Genomic DNA, 21,788 nt, shown 5'->3' on the forward strand with positions numbered 1-21,788 from the left:
ATTTATAGCTACACAATGTCAAAAAAAATGTGGAAGCAATTTTCATTTAGAAATTGCTAGTAAATTTCTCAAATAATGCAAGTAACATTGAATTAAACATGGAAATTTCAGTAGAAAAAAATGAATGCTGTAAAACATACTCAAGTAATATTAAAAAAGAGTGTTTTATACAGTGTAAAAAAATATGTTTAACCCTCATAATGCAATAATGTTTTAAAGTCTATTTTGACCTGCAAATACATAAAAAAAAAAAAAATGAATATTTACAAATGCTTTAAGATCCTAAAAATTCATTCATTCATTCATTCATTTGCAGATAATTTTTTTACAGTTCGTGTTCAGGTAACTAATTTCGGACTTATGTTATGTATGAAGTAGGTTACCATTAGGTGTCAAAAATACCTTTTAATATGATCTCCCCATATGTCACACACTTATGAGACTAATGATATTTGATTGACATGAACACGAACCATTGCAGCATGAAAATCTGAAGCCGAAAATAATATATAGATTTTGAATGCTTTATGAGGGTTATATTTCAAACTATAACCCTAATGAGGTTTAACCCATTAAAGTTCAAGTGTTAAAGTCAAAGTGTAACATTTGCATCCGATTTTACTTTTGTAATGAACATTTTTCTGAATGCAATCTATAAATAAATAAAAAAAAAGGGATGTGCTTGCACTGCCTTTCTTTTAAATAAATGCTGGATCCTAAAAAAATTGTGTTCTTATGCAATAACAGTTATATTTTAATTTGGGTCAGTTTGTTCAAATGCTTTTTTTGGACACTTATTATTGTAGCTTATAGTAAAATATAGTAAGAACAATTAAACGGTTATGCTTCATGTTAAATTTCTGGAGGAACTTTAAAATGTGTTAATATTTCCATTGAACTTATTAAAAATTGTCATACATACATATTACATTACACATTTATTGTACAGTGTGTCAAGTTTAGTGATCTAGACTTCTCAGTTTAAAAACTAAATCTAAAAGAGAAAAAAGCACTGTTTTAGATATGTTTGTACAAAAAGAGTAATCTTCAAGAAAAAAAAAGAAAAAGAGAAGCTGCATAGTTCTAGTGATATTGTTTATTTCTCTCAAATATTTCTTCAGACAGTCATTTCTCCTGAACTACTGTACACGGACGTCACAACACGTCTTAACAGTGTAAAACCATTATTGTTGACTTTTGAATTGAAATATAACAATAATATTCCTCTATTACAAAATACCCTGCTATTCACTGAGATACAGTAAATCATGTAAGACGTCATTAGTGTCCTCCACCACTAGAGGACAGAGCTGTAGTGATACATTTAATGCTTAATCTAAGGTGACGTTTTCTCTGCCAGTAATAACACACAATGTGATTTACAGTCAGTGATGAAAGAACATCTTAAAAACATGTGACATGCCTATGAACAACATTTCACATTAGAATTGACTGCTCACATGTAAATTCTAGTTGTTGTCTGTATGAACTTGAGTGCATTTTCTAACCCCTTAAATTAGAAACTAAAATAAAGAAAATAAAATCCAGCATAAAATGCAAAAAACAACCCTTATAACATACAGCTCAAAAACTGAGCTGAAAGTAAAAAAGATCAAGAAGTGTTAACATACTGTAACTTATAGATATTTTCCCTCACTGTACTTTAGAGCTAAATATATCATGACATCTCATTGACTTATGATAGTGACTATTGAACTGTTGAAAATGTGTCTAATCTTTGGTTCAAATAATACATAACAAAAGTGCACCTAGTAGAAAAAAAGTATATATATATACGTACATTTTCACAATAAAGTAATTCGTATTATATAAAGTGATCACATCTGGTCATGTGATGTCCATTTTAAAAATGAAATTGTTTTTATTAAGCTACCAATATGACTTCAGGGTTTTATTCAGTGTTACTGTCTTTCAAAAGTAATAATAATTTCTTTAGGGTTTCAGCGTTTTTAATGATCGAAAATTAATGAGTGCACCTGTAAAGCTAAACCCTTAAAGAACTCAAAATTTAACTTGATTATTTTCATCAACATCTGGATAGATGTCATTTGCTGATACACAACAGAACAACAATAAATGAGCATGTGTCTTGCATAACTTTTGAATTAATCAGTATGATGCAGGATTATGCACAAATCTAACAGGTTTAAACATGTCAGCACCTTAAAAAATAAATCAGATATTGTTTTCAGGGTGGCACGTGTATTTTAAAAGTCAGTTCATCTATGTGAGGAAAAAACACACATTGATTATTTTTTTAATTCTCATTCAATTCAGTTTTCATCCTCCACTCACACTTATACCTAATGTACCAAACTAAGACTGAATTGTGTGAATATTGAGTTTGGCAACATGTTTAACTGAGAACTGAAGCAACCTCTCGGTAATCAAAATGCCAAGTGCATGATGAGGCGCAAAGCATAGAATGGCCCCATCATTGTTAGCAATTGGTGAATGTCTGGAAGTAAATGTTAGGTATCTTAACCACATGATCGTTATAGTCTAATTACTTTTTTCAATCAAATATGAAATACATTTTCAGACAGTGCTAATAGAACAGCCATTTTCACACCCTCAACCATAAATAGTTATTTAACAATGCAAGAATAAATTAGCACAGCTGCGCAGTTGTGTCCAGATATTAATTACATATGACAGCTAATTAGTTTGGGGAAAATGCCAGTTCGTAGCACCTGGGTTTAAGTTTTATTTTCATTACAATGCAGGTGTTAAAATGTGACGAGCTGAAGAAAAAATGAGAGCAATGAGTGTGTGCATGTCACCTTCTCACGCCTGTATATTATTTAGAAGTGAGAAAACTAGGAAAAAACTCTGTTAGCACCAAAATATCATGCAAAATCCATGCAAAAACTCCCGAATCTGATGTCATGTGACTGCATTTGATATGTGAAAGGAAATATAAATAGTGTTGATCTGTGTTAGTGTATTAGCTTGCTTAGTGCTGATATAGAATTAATAAATTATATTAATTATTAACACATTGGCATGCTTAACGTTGAATTAGTTTCAGAAAATACAATGCAATGCAAAACCATAGAATGTGTTTTGCAGCCCACGTCTGTTGGATGTCTAACAAAACTGCAACCAAGCGTGCTTCGCATTGAGGGTACAATCTAAAAAAACATATATCTTTCAGTTTCACCAGGACAAATCAATAATACATACTTGTCATTTATGTACAACAGAGTACATATACGGTTTAAAATGTCTCCTTTCTGTTGTGCAGTTACCACATGTATGTTTTTGAAGTGTCTATCTGTGAGTTCTGAGGGTCAGCAGTTCCCTCTTTCTCTTTTTCCGTCTCATTCTCCCAGAGGTTAATAAGTGGTGGGTAGAGTTCGTTCAGAGGAATGGAAGTGGTGTGCTGAATGTATTCCTTAAGAGAGTGGTGACAAGATTTCTGCTTCATGCGCCGTCCCATGTAGAACACCAACAGAGCCATGATGCAGATGGCGAACATTGAGCCCAAGACTGCTGCAAGGGCTACGTTGGACGGCTGGGCAACCATCTCCACGGCAAAGCTGGCTTCTTTGGTGGTTACGTTGATACAAGAGTGCTGGGTCTGCTCGGTGCCGGCCATCGTCAGGCAGACTTGGTATTCTGTGGAAGGTAAAAGGTGAGTGAGGTTGTACTCTTGGACATCTACAGGGACCATCGCTGTGTAGCTGATCTGCGGGTTGTCAATTTTAACTGTGGCGCTGAGCCACTTGGGTTGTGACACTGTTGGAAGATGGTTGGAAGATGCAGCAGATGGGTGCACCTTCCATTCGAGCACCACAGACTGGGCATGGACGATTTTTGCCAGGATTAATAAAGATCCAGTGGTGTTCACCGTCCCTTGATGTCCTCCAGTAGGGTGCCCACCATGCCAGTTGCTCCTATCCATGAACACAGAGATGCTCCGGGTGTCGGCTCCCTCTGCATTCCAAGCAACACAAGTGTAGAGACCAGCATCCTCGGGTTCGACATGAGGGATCTCTAGAGTACCTTGATCTTGCATCCGATGCTTCTTTGGCATTCCTCCTCCCTCATTCGAGGATGGTGAAACGGCTTCAGAAGTGACTTTGTCACCGGTGGGTGTCACCCAGTAAAACTGAGGTGCTGGATCTGCCACGGCCCAGCAATTGAGTGTTAGAAGCTGTCCTATGGTGACATTGAGCTGTGGAGGGAAGGCATGCTGAGAAATTAGAGGCAGGCAGGTGTTGCTTGCCCCATCCCAACTTGCAGACACCACTTCCTGAAGGGAGTGGCCAACAAGATGTGGTGGGGAACCACAAAGAGTTATTTGGGGCTCCAAGACTTTGAGGCTTGATTGGTTGCCCAGGATGGGCCCCCAGTTGGCGAGACAATCGCACCTGAGTGGGTTGCCATAAAGACTGATTTCATCCAGACTGGGGAAAGCAGATAAAATCTCATGGGGCAAAAGCATGAGGTTGTTATTGTGGATCAGTAAGGTGCGCAAGTCACGCATTTCCAGGAAAGCGGCACGGTCTATGAAGAACAGGTGGGGGTTATTGTAGAGCTCCAGTTTGGCCATTTGTGGTAAGTTAGAGAACGCGCCCCTCTCAACTGCTTCAAGTTCTTCCATGTTGTTCAGACTGAGTTCCTCTAAGTGGGGAAAGTCTCGGAAGTCACCTTCCTGTATACGTATAATAGGATTTTTGTTAAGGTCGAGAAACTTGAGGCTCGGTAAAACACGCAGGGCATTCTTTGGCACAGCCGTGAGGTTGTTATCGAAGAACGAGAGACTCTCTAGGTAGTCTAATCCCTGGAAAGCACCCTCGGGTATTTCCCTGAGCCCCATTCCTGCAAGAACCAGGCTGTGCAATTTAGAGAGGGGGTGGAAGTTCATATCTTGCAGTCCAAGAATGGGATTTTCTCCTATCATTAGGATCTCAAGGTTGGGTAGAGAGTCAAACCAATGTCTGTCTATTGCCACAAGCTTATTAGAGTTAAGGTGAAGCCTCAACAGGTTCCCCAAGCCTGAAAATGCATTAGGACCAATAGAAGATATCTGATTATGATTAATATAAAGCTCCTCTAAGTTGACTAGATCCTTTAAACACATATCAGGTAGCTCTTTGATTTGGTTTTCCTCAAGGTAAAGAGTGACCAGTTGGGTAAGGTTACTCAAGCCAACGTCTTGGATTTGTGTGAAGTGGTTTTGGGAGAGATCCAGTTCTGTGAGGTTTATCAAGCTCTGGAGGACTGAGGTTACCCTGGAGATATTGTTGCTCTGAAGAAGCAGCACCTGAGTATCAATTGAAATATTCCATGGGATTCTGCTCAAATGGAGTTCGTTGCAGTCAACAGTCTTGGCTTGGTGGTAGACAGACTGCGGCGTGTACCATGGGCGGGTCTCGCAGACACACTGGGCAGGGCAGAAGGGAACGGCAAGGGAACAGCGACACATAGCCAAAACGAAACAGACTGTGAGCAGTGAAGTGAAAATGGCAGTTCTCTCCATACTGAGGATCTCTAGAGTGCTGTGCCCAGTAGGAAGTTGACAGTTGGAGGGAAGATTTCTACTAAATGGAAGACCGGAATTTTCTCCTCCAGCCCTGCAAAATGAAAAAGAAAGAAGACTTATAAATCATGCAGATTATATGATGCTAGTCGAGTGCAAATTATATTACCGGCAACTTTAGATGCGATATTTATTAGCATCAGTTGCAGAATGAATATTAAACAAAAGACAGCCATTTCTGCTCTCCTTAAGATCCCACAAACAAATCAAAGCATCATTTTTCGCAATGACTAAATATCCAGAATTTTAATTTTTAATACTCTACTCTTTATTCCCCTGCCAGTGCTCAGAGATCATTCTTATAAATTGATTATTCAGTCATCTCTCATTCTAGTCAAACAGGGAACAATTGTTAGCGAGTATGCAGGATCATTTTGGCCTGCATGCAAAAATACACCTGCCAAGCAGAGGCTCCGACAAACACATGAAAGGAGCCACACATCAAAGCCTGAGTGTGCTGCACCGTACATCTCAATACCATCTTCCTGTAAACGTAAGTGCGCCTGGAAGAATTGCATGATCTTGTAACTGTTGAGTGTAACAGCTCTCAGAGGGGCTGTAACTGTACAGGGGGAAAGCAAAATGAAAACCAATGCAATAAAAGAAACCAACGGACAAAATATCTCTAGGCCAGAGGCCTTGGAGATCTCAGGAGCATATTTTAGCATCAAGCAATCTGGCTACTTTCGAATTTGCTTAGCACCCCCTGACACATATTCAATCTTCTGCCATAACCAAGGCATTTGGAATGAAAACAACCTACCTACAAGAATGCACAGTGGCATTTGTCTTTATCTTTTTTTATACGCAGAGTTCAAACAGAAGCCTTTAGTGATGGACTACTGTTTGATCTACCACTATGCCAGGGTCTGTAATGCATTGCTCCAATGATTGCCGCTCAGTGCTAATGAGCTGAATTTAACTGGCAGGAGGTGCAAGAGAAGAACCGAAGACTGTGAGCTGTTAATAGGTCTTACAGCATGACTCACACAGACACTACAAATGACAGAAATCTAAAAGTGCTACCATATGTTTTCACAAAGCCTTAATTGAAGATGAAGATCAACAGAATTCATTAGAACAAACTGCATTACTGAGTTTTGAAGATTCTTGACTGTGGTTCTCTACTATAGGTCATAGATTTGTACTGACGGGAACAAAGAAAAAAAAAACTTGCCATATACTTGTGAATAGTTAGGATATACAAATAAAGACTTACAAACTTTTAAAAGCTTTGTTTTCAATCAAACTACAATATGTTGACGAAAAAAAATCATCTTTAATTGTAGTGCCATTAGTAAAGTAATTAAAATGTCATGGGTCAGATTTAATCATTTAATTTCATGCAATCAGAGACAAAAGCATAAAGGTAAATTCATGACTTGGTTGAAGCTAGTCAAATGAAAGCTGATAAATGATGGCGTACTGAGCGGATGGAAAGTGACATTTATATTGTGAACCGTGTGTAACAACAACTTTGTTCAAAGCACATCGCTGAGAGGAACAAAGTTTTGTCACTCACAAATCACACATCTTGGCTGCATATTAGAATAGACCCAGTGATGCAATGATGCGCAACTTCCCTTTCTGTTATGTTACATGTAAGATAAAACACTAAGAGGATAGGGATTTTGTGTGCCGGATTCAATACTGAACATCTGTTTCTCTAACTGCTCATTCGACCTTAACAAAAAGGTGTCAGAGGACCGTGCTGAAATTACCGTGCTCCCCTGCCCACCCTTCAAGAACTGTCCAGACTGAGGCAAAAGGCTCAGAAAATCACTCTGGATCCCTCACATCATTTGGCTGGTGCTAACAACTGCACTGGACTGCCAGGCACAAGAAAAGTTTCTTCCCCCAAGCAATACACCTCACGAAGAGTTAAATGTTCTCTCCTGTTCCATTCCTTGTAAATTCTATTCTTTTCCATCTATATACCACAACTGTACATACAAATTTAACACACACACACACACACACGTATTTTATTCACATATCATATTTCTTATTATGTGTGTTGTTGGTGTCTGAGACCTTCTATCACCAGAACAAATTCCTTGTATGTGCAAACATACTTGGCAATAAAGCTCTTTCTGATTTTCATGAATGTATAAGTATGCAAACAATAAAGTAAGATAAATGTTCATGAATATGTGCTCTTCATTGCATTCATTGTTATATATTTTTATATGCATCAACATATAGTCATAGTTTTATTATTCTTATTCTTATTATTATGCTCCTTCACAATACCAAAAAAGTACTATGGTATTAACCATGATAATAATACCATGGTGTCCTACTTTGATAACTACCATGTAGGTTTAGGCTCCCACATTATACCATGTTATTTACACTCCAAGAAGTTCAGAAAAGACATGGTTATAAGTACTTTATAAAATATGAAGAAGCTTTTCATCAATTAATATCATGAATCATGAGATTGTGTGTTTTCAACAGCAAGCCTCGACAGACAACCCACATGTGGCAGCAGTAAAACAAGCCAATCCGACACTTTCACGGAGACATGAGCTGCCTATTCCGTTGAGTCTTGGGGTCTTTTAATCTGCTCAGCCTGTGTAAAGCACTCTTGCATGCAACGATAGGCCTGTTGAAAATTCTCAGAACAAAGATGGGGAAAAAATTACCCACCCTCAATCACCCCCCTTCACACTCTGATCTTTTCATGCATCGAACACAAGTTAATTCCCCTGAGAGGTGTGTTAAAGAGGGACGTGATGAGACGGGGGAGGGGACAGTCAGACGGATGGGGTGTGTCCCGCTTTGCTGCAGAGAGCCACAAACGTCTTATGTACCTCAAAGACTTGTGCTGTCACAACGTATTGGTGCATAAAAGTCCAAAGCATCTCATATTGAGCGCGCAATCTCTTGCTTTAGGTTGTTGACGAGTGGTTCAGGTAGTAAAGATCAGATTTTAACAACACTAGAGCCAGTTCTACACTCGTAGAACCTGTTCTGTTTCATTGGAAACAAAGCTATTGGCAATCACAATGGCAACTGAGATCCCGAAAACCCTAATGGCACAATATACTGTAGGACTGCTCTACACAAGTATATGCATACAAATGCAACAATTTATAATACAACACAGGTATACAATTCCTGCTTGAGCAAGCTAAATCATATAAACGTCTTTATGGAAGCTTTCTAAACAAATAAAGCACTTGGTTTAATGTCACAGATATATGAAGGTAACTCTATTCTTCCCTTGATTGCTGAGGTCTGCTAGAGTCACATTAGCATAGAGCATGTTTTTTACATTTATTATGCATATTTTACTGTTAAGTTAAAACATTATATACATTTTTATAAACTTTATATCATTGCAAAGGGAGTTTTATAATGTAATCAAGGAGCACATACCCATTCGATCATGATTCAGTCCTGGGGTTTGTCATGTCAAGTGTTCTGTCAAAACCAACAAGAGTTTGTTCACTTGTTAGCCGCCTTGTCTTGTCAGCTGTTTCCAGTCATGCAACTACAGGTCCTGTCTACTTAAAGGGAAAACGTCTGATAACAACAGCATCATACACGGTGCTTGTTATGATTCATGCGCATTATGAGAATTAACTGGACCAGCCTGCAATGGCAGACTGTAAATCAAACTGATTTACTAGCATTTATTGATATTTTCAATTAGTAAATTCAATAAATTTGTTATGGAATTTTTTCATTTTAATTAGATTTTAATCTTTCTATTATTTAGCTTTTAATATATTTCTAGTTTTAGTGCTTCACACTTATTTTAAGTGTTTTTTTTAAGTAAATTTTTTAATAATATTTATATTTTACTTAATTTAAACTGTATTTACTTTATTACTGAAAATGATTTTAAATAGTTTCAGTTTAAGTTAACAATAACAACACAGCTGAGAAAACAAGTGTATGCGTTCAGAAGAGACTATTATTATGCCAGCAATGCACTGGTCAAGCATTTACATCCACGTTAGAATATTTGAGTATATTTCTTGCCTAAGGCAAGTGTTCCTCTGGTCCTGTTTTGCTAACTATCATAATGCCAAATTGTGCATTTTAACTGTTGGCATACAGTATAGCTTTAGCAGTTCAGATCATTTTAATCTTTTTGATAAGAAATATTTGAATTTATTCTGAGCTCTCTGACTTGTATGGCAAATCTCAGTAAGGTTTAAAATCTAGTTGATATCTCCTCTGAATTACTACAGATTGTCTTTTTCTCAACAACAACAACAACAAAATAAAAAACAACAAGCCTCCTTTTGCTCTCCATTTAATCTCACTGCTGCCTCAAAGAAGCAATTGAGATTTTAATAAATGTCCTTTATGATATTTCATTCCTAAACTTCTAAAAATCAAGATTCCAAAGGTTTTTGCAGTGATGCCATTGAAGAACCATTTTTGGTTCCCCAAAGAACATTTCAGTGAACATTTCCTAAAATAAATGTTTTCTTGGTGTAAAAAACAGAAATCTAAAATCTAAAAAATTATCTTTTGTGCAATGGAAAGGTTCAATGGATGTTAAAAGTTCTTCATGGAACCAAAAACGCTAATAAAGAACCTTTATTTTAAAGAGTGTATGTAAGCACTGATCCTTTAAAAGACTGGAGACAGATCATCGTCACTAGCTGCCATCTTGCTGCCGCAGAGATCAGATCACCTTCAGCGATGAAGAAAGGTGGAGTATTTGTGAGTGTGTGAGAGGAGATGGAGGAGGTTTCTGTGTGTGTGTCTCAGTCTGACTGTATCGTGTGACACTACTTTGCATGCCTGTCTGATCGCATTAGACACTAGGAAGGTCATTTCTGGAAATAACCCCCGCGGCCCCTCTGCGTGGCAGGAAATGGGGCCACCTTACCTGATACCATGGTAACCTGACAGGAAGAAGAAAAAAGACTAAGCCTTGGGGCTTCCCATTACATATGTGTATGATGGGACATAGAGACACAGTGAGAGAGAGAGAGAGAGAGAGAGAGATGTGAAAAGAGCTGAAGGAAAGAGTGAATGAAAGACAGAGATAATCACCTAAATGATTTAGTGAATCTGGAATATAAATACACAGTTGACAGATTACAGTAATAACACCCTAAAGCGAAATTCAATAAGATGGAAAGGAATAAAATAGACAGGAAATTTACCCTCAGAAAAAAAAAAATTAATCTCTCTTTTTTTAGTTATAGCATCTACCAGTAGGGTATGACTGCCAATACTAACCATATATTTTTAAAATAAATATAAAATATAACACGAAATAGCCATGCCAATACAATTAAAACATAACATGAAAATCACTACAGTGTTTGGACAGTTCCTGGTTTTAGACGTGTGTGTGTTTGTGTGTGTGTTTCAAACAACAAATACTCTGAACTGCATGTGTCTGCATATCACGTGGCAAAGTCCTCATGATACAACTGAGAAATTATTGAATTATTGAAATGAACTGAAAAAATGCACTTGACCACTAATAAGTGCTATATTGGGACAGATGTTGTCTTTGTTATAAAAGTTGTGCCACTCACCACTTGTGAAGAGCATTGAATGAATGGCTCAGCTTGTAATTTAAGAGAGATTATCCAGCCAGCTGTTCACGAGTCTAGTGCAAAAGTTATTTTAAAAGCGATTATGTTTGCTGGAAACAAACAAGGATCCTGACGATTGTATTTACAAGGTGCTCTACATTTCATGCTCTCTAATGTACACAGAAAACAACAATGAGGTGCTACTGCAAACCATTAAAATGTAATGATAAGAACATGTGTCCACATACATCAGAGCAAAGTACAACAATGGAGAGCAAGACAATAGCGTTGTTCCCCAAGTGGTGATTGGAGATTCGGAGGGTGTGTAACCGATAACCCTTTGGGGCTGATCTTTCTTTTAGTACACTCTACTTTCCTTTTTATTTGTCATGCCTGAACACAGCCCCTCACATCTGCAAACATATTGGAGCCGATAAAAAATTAATGGATGAGTTATTAATTATTGAGAGCACTGCAGGCAGGTCTTTAATTTTCATCCTTGCCTCTTACTATTGGGAAAAATGGGAAAAAAGTAGCTGTTAATTGGTGTGAAGGAAAGATGCATCTGGGCCATCACAATTTGACAACACCTCACGACCTCATGTAGTTTTCAACCCTTCATCACTTTCTCACACACCAGTGTATTACCAATATCAATTTTCACATCACACTCCACGTGGATAGCAAGCATAGTAAAAACTGTTTAAGCAACAGAAATCTAGTCTAATTAAAGTCTGGTGATTCATAAAACTTACAGGTGATGTACTGTGACATGGAGGGCGCTATTTTAACGATCTAAACCCAAAGTGTAAAGCGCACGGTGCCGGTGCACTCAGTGCGTGTCCAAATCCACTTTAGATATTTTAAGGACAGAAAAACGGTTGGCGCACCCGTGCGTATGGTCTAAACGGGTTGTCCCTATTTTCTTAATGAGTAATGGGTGTTTTTTGGGCATACAGGCAATAAAACAATCAGAGTATCATCTTCCATTCCCTTTAAGAGCCAGTTGCGCTCGTGCCATGATGGATTTGCTATTTACATGGCAGAATTTGGCAAGCCAAAGACAGAATGCGTCTCCGAGATGAAACAGAGCTGTTCGTGTGCGAGCAAATAGATAGCCTAATTCTGATACATGAGATGACTAACCATTATAACATGTAGGCATTTTTATATTTAATTAGCCTACAAAAAATTCTTATGCATTTTTTTTATATTTGGCATGTTTGTTTGCTGCTGTGCGTACCTGTGTTTAATAAGCAGCATGTATGCTCTTTAAATAACAAAGAAAAAACATTGCGCCGGTTAACTGTGGCACAGTCTATTTTCAGCTCCTTAGAATAGCATTGAAAGTGAAAGTGACATTCAGCCAAGTATGGTGACCCATACTCAGAATTTGTGCTCTGCGTTTAACCCATCCAAAGTGCAAACACACTCACAGAGCAGTAAACACACACAAAGCATGAACACACACCCAGAGCAGAGGGCAGCCATTTATGCTGCAGCACCCGGGGAGCAGTTGGGGGTTCAGTGGCTTGCTCAAGGGCACTTCAGTTGGGGTATTGCCGGCCCGAGACTCAAACCCACAACCCTAGGGTTAGGAGTCAAACTCTCTAACCACTAGGCCACAACTTCCTAGCAATATGTCTGAACACACCTCTTTTTTAGACCAGCACGCCCATGGGCGCAAAAATGAGCGCAAATGCATTTGCTAATTAAATGACATGGCGCTGGACAGGAAAATGCGAACTAGCAAACACACTAGCAAACACATTGCGCCTGGGGTATGATAAGGCCCGAAGTGTTAAAGGAGTAGTACATCATAACAAATAAAAGCTGAAAATGTGAACTGAAGTTAGTGCAGCATTTAAATTAAATGGAATGCATTCTGAATTAAAGAAATGCCAGCGTAAGCATTTTTCCGAGAGAAATACACTTTAAATTTAAAGCTTTTTTTTTTTTGATGCCATAAGATGCAATTGGAGGGCCCACTAAGTTATTCGCCCTATCACCACACTACTGGGGTGAAAAAACACTGAGCATTAAATATAAAGACCCAGAAGGCAACTCATCCATACAAACAACACATAACTGTCCTTTAATACACCCTTATTGGTGTAAAAAAAAAAAAAAAGGACATAGACCTGTTGCCTAATGACAAATTACAGAGTAAATTTAAGTTCTATCAATATTTGAGGCTGTAAAACTGACACGAGCAAACTCTGGCAAAAGCCAGCGTGTACTAAACAGGGTTGTGTGCTATTCAGGATTGAAGTGAGAATGCCTTTTAGGGGCATGTTTACACTTGGAAGGTTTGGTTCGATTAAAATGAATGGTGAAATTGCCCTGTTAGTGCAGTTCATTTGAATAAGATTAAATGATGTCATCCAAGCCTTGTTGTGCACCAAACCAGACCCATATCCAGCTTTTCAACCCTGGTGTGGTTCGACTGAAAGATAAATGCACCATGTCTCAAAGACATCTAAAAAAATTAAAATCAAAAAACAGGATGTGATGTCACAAGGTGCAACCTTTAAAAAAAGCCAAAATGCTCAAACATACCTGGCTCTTGTTGCCCTTTACAGTTCAGTACAGGCATCAGAACCACTATCTCATCGAAGCAGATCTCTACAGAGAAATCCCTGACACGGTTCTGACTCCTTTACACATATTATAAACTCTGTGCGAGTGAACAGCTGCTAAAATACAACATACAAGTACATTTAGCCCAGCACACAGCATTGTTTGGGATGCTCGGTAGCTTTGCTAAATATACATCATAAAAGTATATTTTCTGTTACCATTTTATGCTATCACATCCTTATCCTTATGAACCAGCAAACCAAAACTAAATGTATCATTTTCTTTTTTGATCCAGACCAAAAGAGCCAAGAGAACCTCACTACACATGTAAACACAGCCTTAAAGCCCAGTTCAATTAATGAACTAATTCCATTTTGATATTTATTGTTTGTTATCTGAAAATAATGTGGTTCACACTATATAGTGCTGTAAAATTATTTGAATAAAAGTTCATACATATAAAAGAAAAGTTTTGACAGTATTGGTCTTTGTTTAGAGAATTCCATCTGTTGGACTAATGAAATACATAATACTTTATTTTTCACACCAAATCATCATTTGAAAGGAAAACATTATTAAATACAAATCTAGGTATGAAATGGTAAGTGACTGGAGCTGTACACCCTGCTTTCTCACTGGCCTCTTTTTTTTCTTACTTCAATTTAACGTTTAGTGCCCTGTAAAGCGAGAATCATTTCTGATTAAGACGATAAAATAGGAAGTGGACTGGACAAGAGAGACAGAGTGAAAGTGAGAAAGACAGATAAGCTGAAATGTCGACACACAGCGATGGAGAGAGATGGAGTTGAAATCATCTATCAGGGGACAGGAGGACTCAGGGACAAGTCCAAAAGTTATTTCATGTTCATTTGTTCTGAGCCACAAAAGACCTGATGCATTTCTCCACCCACAGCACCACTGGCTCTCAATAACCTCTCCAAACGTATGCAACCATGCCTCTGTACAGCCCAAACTCTTCAGTGCATTATGCAAAGCATCAAGAGCATCCCTTTAAGCACTTGGCTGAAGAGACGCATCCCACATCCAGCATGATCCAGAGGTGGGACACTTCAACACTCACATAACACACAACCTCAGCTCATACAGAGAGCACCATTAGGATATATATATATATATATATATATATATATATATATATATATATATATATATATATATATATATATATATATATATATATATATATATATATATATATATATATATATATGGATGCTTTTGTTGAAATAGATGTACCAAGCTTAATGCACCAGGAAAACTGTCATTTTGTTTTGTTAAAAAAATATATAGATAGATGGATGGATGGATGGATGGATAGATAGATAGATAGATAGATAAATGAATATGTATATACATTATTTCTTATTTAAAGAATATACATACATTTATTTAATGTATATAACTATTGGTAATGGTATAGAATGCCACTAATGCTAAAGACATGGGCTCAGTTTTCAGAAATACATAAATTGCTGGAAATAAATATGCATGCCTTGAAGTTGCTTTGGAGAAGTTTCCTCAACATGCATAAACATAAAAACAAAAATTAGGTACACGCACAATGAAACATAACTTGTAATAATCGTCCACTATTGTAGACCAAAACAGATGTCAATTTACTGAACAAAGATCTGGCAATAAAATCTCACTCTGGGATTCTATCATTAAGCCATATGAAACAGGGAAAGCAGCCCAAGGAAATAAATCTGCACTTAGTGATCAAATGGAGTGTGAGATCACATGAAGTGAGGATGTAAGCATCCATTATGAGTGTTAAGGGTTCCTGTGCTGTCTCTGATACGTTCACTAATATTCCCACGGGCCATTTTCTCTTGGTTTGCTCCTTCAGAGGTCCTCTGCGCTCTTTTATTTAGAGCAGCTATAATTAAACAGCGCATTTTCGTTCAACACATGCAAACAGAACTATCCAGGCACTTAAACAAGAAAACATCACTGAGGATACACTGCCAAAACTGGGCCGTCAAATATGATATAGGTTTTGATGCATTGTTTCTGCTTCTAAATTATATTCAAGATGTGCCTGATATGAAATTTTGTTACAGCAGCATTTCTGATGTTATTTTATTTTATTTTATTTTTTCAAACACTCCTTTATACTCTCAGAAACAAAAGCTGTACTGGGGCAGTACCCTTTTACTAAATATACAATTTAGGCACTTATATCTAGGTTATATGTACTTTTAAGGTAATAATATGCACCCTTTAGGGGTAAATATGGTACAAAAGTATACCTTTTAAAAAGGTAACAGCACAGTGACAGCTTTTGTACCTTTTTTTTTAGTTTAGCATTAAAAATATTATTTAAATCACGAAAAAATGTATTATTATAAAGTACACATGACTCTGAAAATTAAGTAAACCGTTTAAATGGCTCAATCTAGGTAAATTAAAAGTCTAGGTCACATATGCTGTCACATGACAGAAAGACCTCAAAGCAAACTCATACACTTAAAACTTTAAATTACAGTGTTATGATTTGCATTTCTGTAGGAAATAATATAGGAAGACCAATAATTATATGCAAACAGCTCGAACAAATTACACAGTGAGTAGGCTACATGTAGATTTCTCAGTAAATGCTGTGCAAGCTGTAACATCAAGAGAAAAATACACAGCCTAATAAATAAATAATAAATAATACAAAACTATCAAAAAATATCAAGGCTTTTTAAATGTTTCTCTGTGTTATCTGAGTCTCTTCAGATGCTTCCTACCGGGTCACTGAGTCCAGGAGCAGGTGAAGAGGATTCGACCATCACCTCCATTAAAATAAAAAAACGAGCTTACAAACTTCAGAGCACAAACCTCCAATTCTTAATATACACAGAACATTTACCGGCGGTTTTATTCCCTACGAAGTAGGCTACCATCAGTTTGCAAGTTTGTAACTTCTGAACTGAAACCAAGGATGCCAAAGAGATGCTTTTAGAAACGCCCTTACCTCCAGCGATGGATCCGACCCAGGGACTCAACCTCACCTATTTCTCTATTACGTTGCAATTTGAGCAAAAGGTCGCTTCTACTCTTGGCAGTTGATTACTATATTTTGCGTTTGGTTATTTTATTTTAAATATGAAGTCCATTTTGACCCTCTCGGTCCGTTTGAAAGCTTGCCTCCGGAGAGAAATTATTCTCGCATCACCAGCATCAGCATCGCTCGCTTATGCATCTTTTACAGTGTATTTGAAGCGCCATACACGCCGAGGCCACGCCCCTCGCTGCTTCTCGTTACGCTGTCATTAACCAATGAGAATGTCAGACCAGTTCGCTCCGCCAATAGAACGTAGGGGGCGTGGCATCGTTCTAACCCATAGCAATGATGTAATGGTCCAGTTTTCGCTCTGCCTCCAGGTTGAGCTCCTGCGACAGCGTCCTGCCATCAGCGCTGAGCTCACACAGGCTCGTGTTTCTGTCATAGACAAAAGCATGATGGCAGAAATAACCCGAATACCTTTATCCTCTCGAGACCAAGCAAACATAAGATTTTTGACATTTTTAACAGAGAAAAAATATTTTATAGCTGTATATAAAGATATCATTTTAATGATTTTTTTAATTTAGTACCCTTGTGTCTTTTGATTAATATATTTAGTTTTTATTATATATATATATATATATATATATATATATATTTGTTATTTTTGTATTATAGTTTTTTTTAATTCACAGTTTTTGCTTACCATTATTATTTCTTTTGTTTTTTTATTATGACATCATCTAAAACCAAGCAAACAGTTGTATTTTTATTTCATTTTTTATTTTTATTATAACTGTTTTATTCTTGCAGTGTCTGCCAGCAACATCATTACAGATTTAAGACATGTCTTTGCACATGTTCTGACTGTGACAGCTTCTGTACTTGGTTTTATATAGTCATAATTAAAAGTGTAGCCTTCATAAGATGAAACGTTTCGGGACGCCTCACCTCTCGGCAGCTCTTCAGCAGCTGAGAGCAGTTTGATCAAATACATTCTCTTTTTTTGTCACTGAGCTCATATGGTGACTTTCTGAGATTGTAAAATCAAAACCATTAGCCTTTGTTGTAATAAGCATTTTGCAAGAGGCATCATTTATGTGGATGTATTGTGAGCATTTTTTATTTTACACTGTTCCTCCTTCTGCTTTGGGGAGGGAGCCCATGAAAACATCTTGAAATACACAACAAAACCAAGGGTCATTAATAGCTTCACCCATGGGCCTTTGACACGGGAAGATAATGTATGCCTCATTATATAACAATAAAAAGTCCTATTTCCTCTCTGTCTAAGAAATGATTGCTTGTAAAGCATATAAAAGCATGTGATGTCATTGTTGTTTCAATATATGTGGTGATATATTGTATTATGTCTTCACTGAAGAGGAAATTTGTTCATAGTCTATTTTCAAAACAGCATATCAATATAATAACCTTCATAAACTATCAAGCATTATGACTTTGCATTCTGAAATGCATTCTGGATGAATCCATAGGTCAGCATGTAATAGACCAGAACTGGGTTGAGAACAAATTAAAAAGATTTTGAAAAGATAATGAAACATCGGGCATTTGATTTTTATGCCTGTAATCTTGCTGAGCTGATTGGCTCAGTTTTTGCTTCTCTTCTCATCCATTAAAAAACAAAAAAAAAATTCCCATGATCATTAAGGCCTTCGTTTTTCAATTTTTAATCAGCATGTTTTTCACACATCACTCACACTGTCTGAGTGTTTTTCAGCTTATGAAAAGAAAATTCACAACAACAGTGAGATGCTTCTGAAACCTTTACATGTACATTTACATTTATGTTCTTTGCAGAAGCATTCTTGACAAAGAGACATTTGTGTTTGTACCGGCAGCTAATAGGGAGCCAAGGATACAAATCGAGCCCTCAGACAAAACCTCAAAGTGCTAGGCAACAGAACATGTATTTATTTGCACGTTTGCTGTATTTCAGCATCACATACTTGAAATGCAAAAGATATAAAAAAAATACACCCTTGAAACCTCTACATCAAAGGAAACTTCCAGGTTCAGTACACGGCACGTAAGAATTATTGACAGTATATCTGGCGATTACCGCAGAAAATCATTTGGACTCTTTTCTCAGTTTGAAAAGTCACAGGAAAAACAGTATATGAGGTATAGAGAGTTTAAAGAAGAAATTTGCAGCTCTTTTTTGTGTGTAAAACATTCTTTTCATTTTTAAAATAAGTTATTAGTTGATCTATTAGTTGATGAATTCTTTGATTGGTGGGGACCATTTTTCTAGCAGTAAAAAAAGAATTGACTCTGCAAACAATTTTTATTGTTCATTTTTTACAAAGCTCTGCATGCAACTAGATGATTTTCTGTGAAAGCATATTTTACATATGCTTTCGATTGAGATTAATTTTTATTCAAACTGAAAGATTAGTTTAAAGCAAAGCAGACAGTTTAACCCATATAGAACAAATATATACAAATAGTAATACATACTTAGTAAATATATATATATATATCGTAAACAGTATATTTTAAAGAAAATTCTAAATATATTACAAAATACTTCAAGGGGCAAGAAAAGGAGTTTGCAGTTTGATAATAGAGACAGATTGACCTTGTCCTACATGTTGTGTTGTAGAAAGCAGCCAAAGTAGTAAATAAAGCTGTGCAGCCTATTTTAACTGTCATTAATGTCCTCTCAAAGAGAAACCTGTGGCTATCTTACCGCTTTGCCACGCTCAATGAAAAACAATCACATCCTTTGAAATCTGGGATTAAGAGGGATTAAGCAGGCACATATTAATTCCCGCAGGGCTGGTCCATGGGACAGACCTGGGACTTCAGAGGTGCACTGATACAAACACAGTTAAATGAGCTTCCTTTGTAAATACCACGATCCTACACGTGCTCTTTCATGAGGATTGTGCTGTGTATCAGCCAAGTAACCTTTCAGAGCTATTACTTTTCTTTACTGATCAACGCAGCTTTTTAAGGTGGTTTTGTGTCATGCGTTCTTGCAGTGGTGTAGTTAGAGCAGATGTAGGGCTAGAGTGCTGAATACTATATATAGAATACATCTACATAGCAATGCATTAGAAACCAGTCAGTACATCTTAGCAACATCATAACAACACCCTGGCAACCACCTACAACACACTAGCTTTGTACTTGTGAGTTTTGCACAGACTAACACTACTCACATTTCCTTTATATGCTCTAGCAACCACTTAGCATCTACATAGCATCATAAGTGAGTAAAAGTGTAAAATTTAAATATATCCTATGACCACAAAGCCAGTAAACACAATAATAAAATTAACAACCCAATAAAAACCCAGTCAAACACACATATTACATCTGTGCAAATTTGTATGATATTTCCAGCGTCTCTTCTCTTTCTTGCAGTAGATTGAGTGCAGATATTTATTCTATGTAAAGATGTTTGCTGCGTTTATGAGACCTTGCTGCAGTCATGGCTTCTAATGACTGTCATAGCACCACAGACAGCCTTGTTCTCTCTGCCTCGTTAGGGCTCGACATTGACAAAATAGGTCATTGTAATTCAGTATATGCTAAAGGACACAGAAGTGCTGGAGTGAGGAGAAACAAACCCATGAGAGAGAGAGAAACCAGGATCACTGCAGGACTCTGCTTCACATTGGCTTTGAAAGGCATCTGAAGTCTGGCTTTACCTATGACATGCATGCAAGCATCTATTCTGAGTTATTATGAATTTTTTAAAAAGGTTTTCTTTTTTTCTTAAAGCAGCATCCCTTTCTTCCCCTTTCCTCTCTCTTTTTGTTATGCAGAGGAAAAGGTCATTGTATAAGTAGCACAGAAAAAAATTCACTGCAGAACAGCGGTATTTTACTTCTTATGAACCTGATATTCAGACACTAATTGACCACGCTGTCTCAGGCATTCAGAGACCTGCTTGAAATGACAGATCAGTTATTATAAAAACGAACAATTTCATAAGATTTTAAATTGATGTAGTAATTGGGTCATTTTCAAGAATTGGTGCCATTTGTGTCCCCATGACTTAACATTGATATAATTAACAGGTAACTCAAATTAAGCAACGTTCCAGACAAAGTCAGACATTTCACAATGTAGTGTGTTGTGGGTGGTTGCCAGGGCATTGCTATACTTTTGCTAAGGTGTTCTGATTGGTTTCTAATGCATTATATCGATGATATAGTGTTCTGAGTGGTTTTTAGTGCATAAAGGACAAATGTGAATGGTGTTTGTGCAAAACTCACCAGCACTATGAGTTGTGGGTGGTTACCAGGGTATTGCTATGCTGTTGCTAAGGTTTTGGAGTGGTATCTAGTGCATTGCTGTAGTATGCAGATGTTATAACACTCTGAGTTGTTGCTGGGGCATAAAAGACAAATGTGAAAGGTGTTTGTGCAAAACTCACCTGCACAATGCTTGTGTTGTGGATTGTTTCCAGGCAGTTACTAAGCTGTTCTGAGTGGTTTGTAGAGCATTGCTATGTAGGTGCTATAGTGTTCTGAGTGGTTGCTAGGGCATAAAGGACAAATGTGAGTGATGTTTGTCTGTGCAAAACTCACTCACACAATGCTAGTGTAGTGTTTGCCAGGGGTTTGCTATTCAGTTGATAAGGTGTTCTGATTGATTTCTAGCAGGTCATACTGTATACATACTGCAGAATTAAAGGGAGAAGTATGCTGTTATTCTATAATTTCGATACCGTTTGACCACTAATCTAAATATTGGGGTGGATGCAATATACAATATGATATATGATCTCTACAATACAGCCCTTACAGTTTTACTTAACAGTAATCTTTTTAAATTAAGTGCTAAAAAAAACTATTTTTAAACCCAAATGGTACCATTTCCTAAGAACGACCCAATTATCAGATATTTCTGTATATGCACAAAGAAAGTGAGCTGTGTTTGCAGCTTTGGCAGCAGTTCTTGAATGCTAAACTGCAGTTAAGCAGTTAACTGCTATCAGCAGTTAAACCAAACAGAGGATTCATGTATTCAGTCAGCTGATAAGCGTTAGGCCATAATGCTTTTTTATTTTTTTATTTCCACCCAAGAGAAGATTCATTTAAACTACAGGATTATTGTTGCTGGAGTTGTG

General features: G+C 37.1%; 1 protein-coding gene across 2 annotated transcripts; it reads right to left on the reverse strand.

Annotated features, from left to right (window-relative positions):
- Positions 1-1,090: 1,090 nt before the first annotated feature.
- Positions 1,091-17,068, reverse strand: LOC113074152 (leucine-rich repeat neuronal protein 1-like). 2 transcript variants are annotated; one of them, XM_026246902.1, is made up of 2 exons: positions 16,649-17,068; positions 1,091-5,603 (listed from the first exon to the last, which is right to left on the reverse strand). In XM_026246902.1, the coding sequence occupies exon 2, from the start codon at positions 5,507-5,509 to the stop codon at positions 3,269-3,271; it is 2,241 nt and encodes a 746-aa protein (XP_026102687.1). In that variant the 5' UTR covers positions 5,510-5,603; positions 16,649-17,068; the 3' UTR covers positions 1,091-3,268. The 2 variants fall into 2 exon arrangements, with proteins under 2 accessions (XP_026102687.1, XP_026102688.1); XM_026246903.1 differs by lacking the exon at positions 16,649-17,068 and adding an exon at positions 8,954-9,036.
- Between the last annotated feature and the right edge of the window lie 4,720 nt (positions 17,069-21,788).

The sequence above is a fragment of the Carassius auratus genome, unplaced genomic scaffold (assembly GCF_003368295.1).
Source record: "Carassius auratus strain Wakin unplaced genomic scaffold, ASM336829v1 scaf_tig00013767, whole genome shotgun sequence".
Classification (NCBI taxonomy): domain Eukaryota; kingdom Metazoa; phylum Chordata; class Actinopteri; order Cypriniformes; family Cyprinidae; genus Carassius; species Carassius auratus.

Excerpts from the sequence above, each read along its gene's own strand:
- LOC113074152 (XM_026246902.1), bottom strand. The coding sequence starts at position 5,509 with ATGGAGAGAACTGCCATTTTCACTTCACTGCTCACAGTCTGTTTCGTT.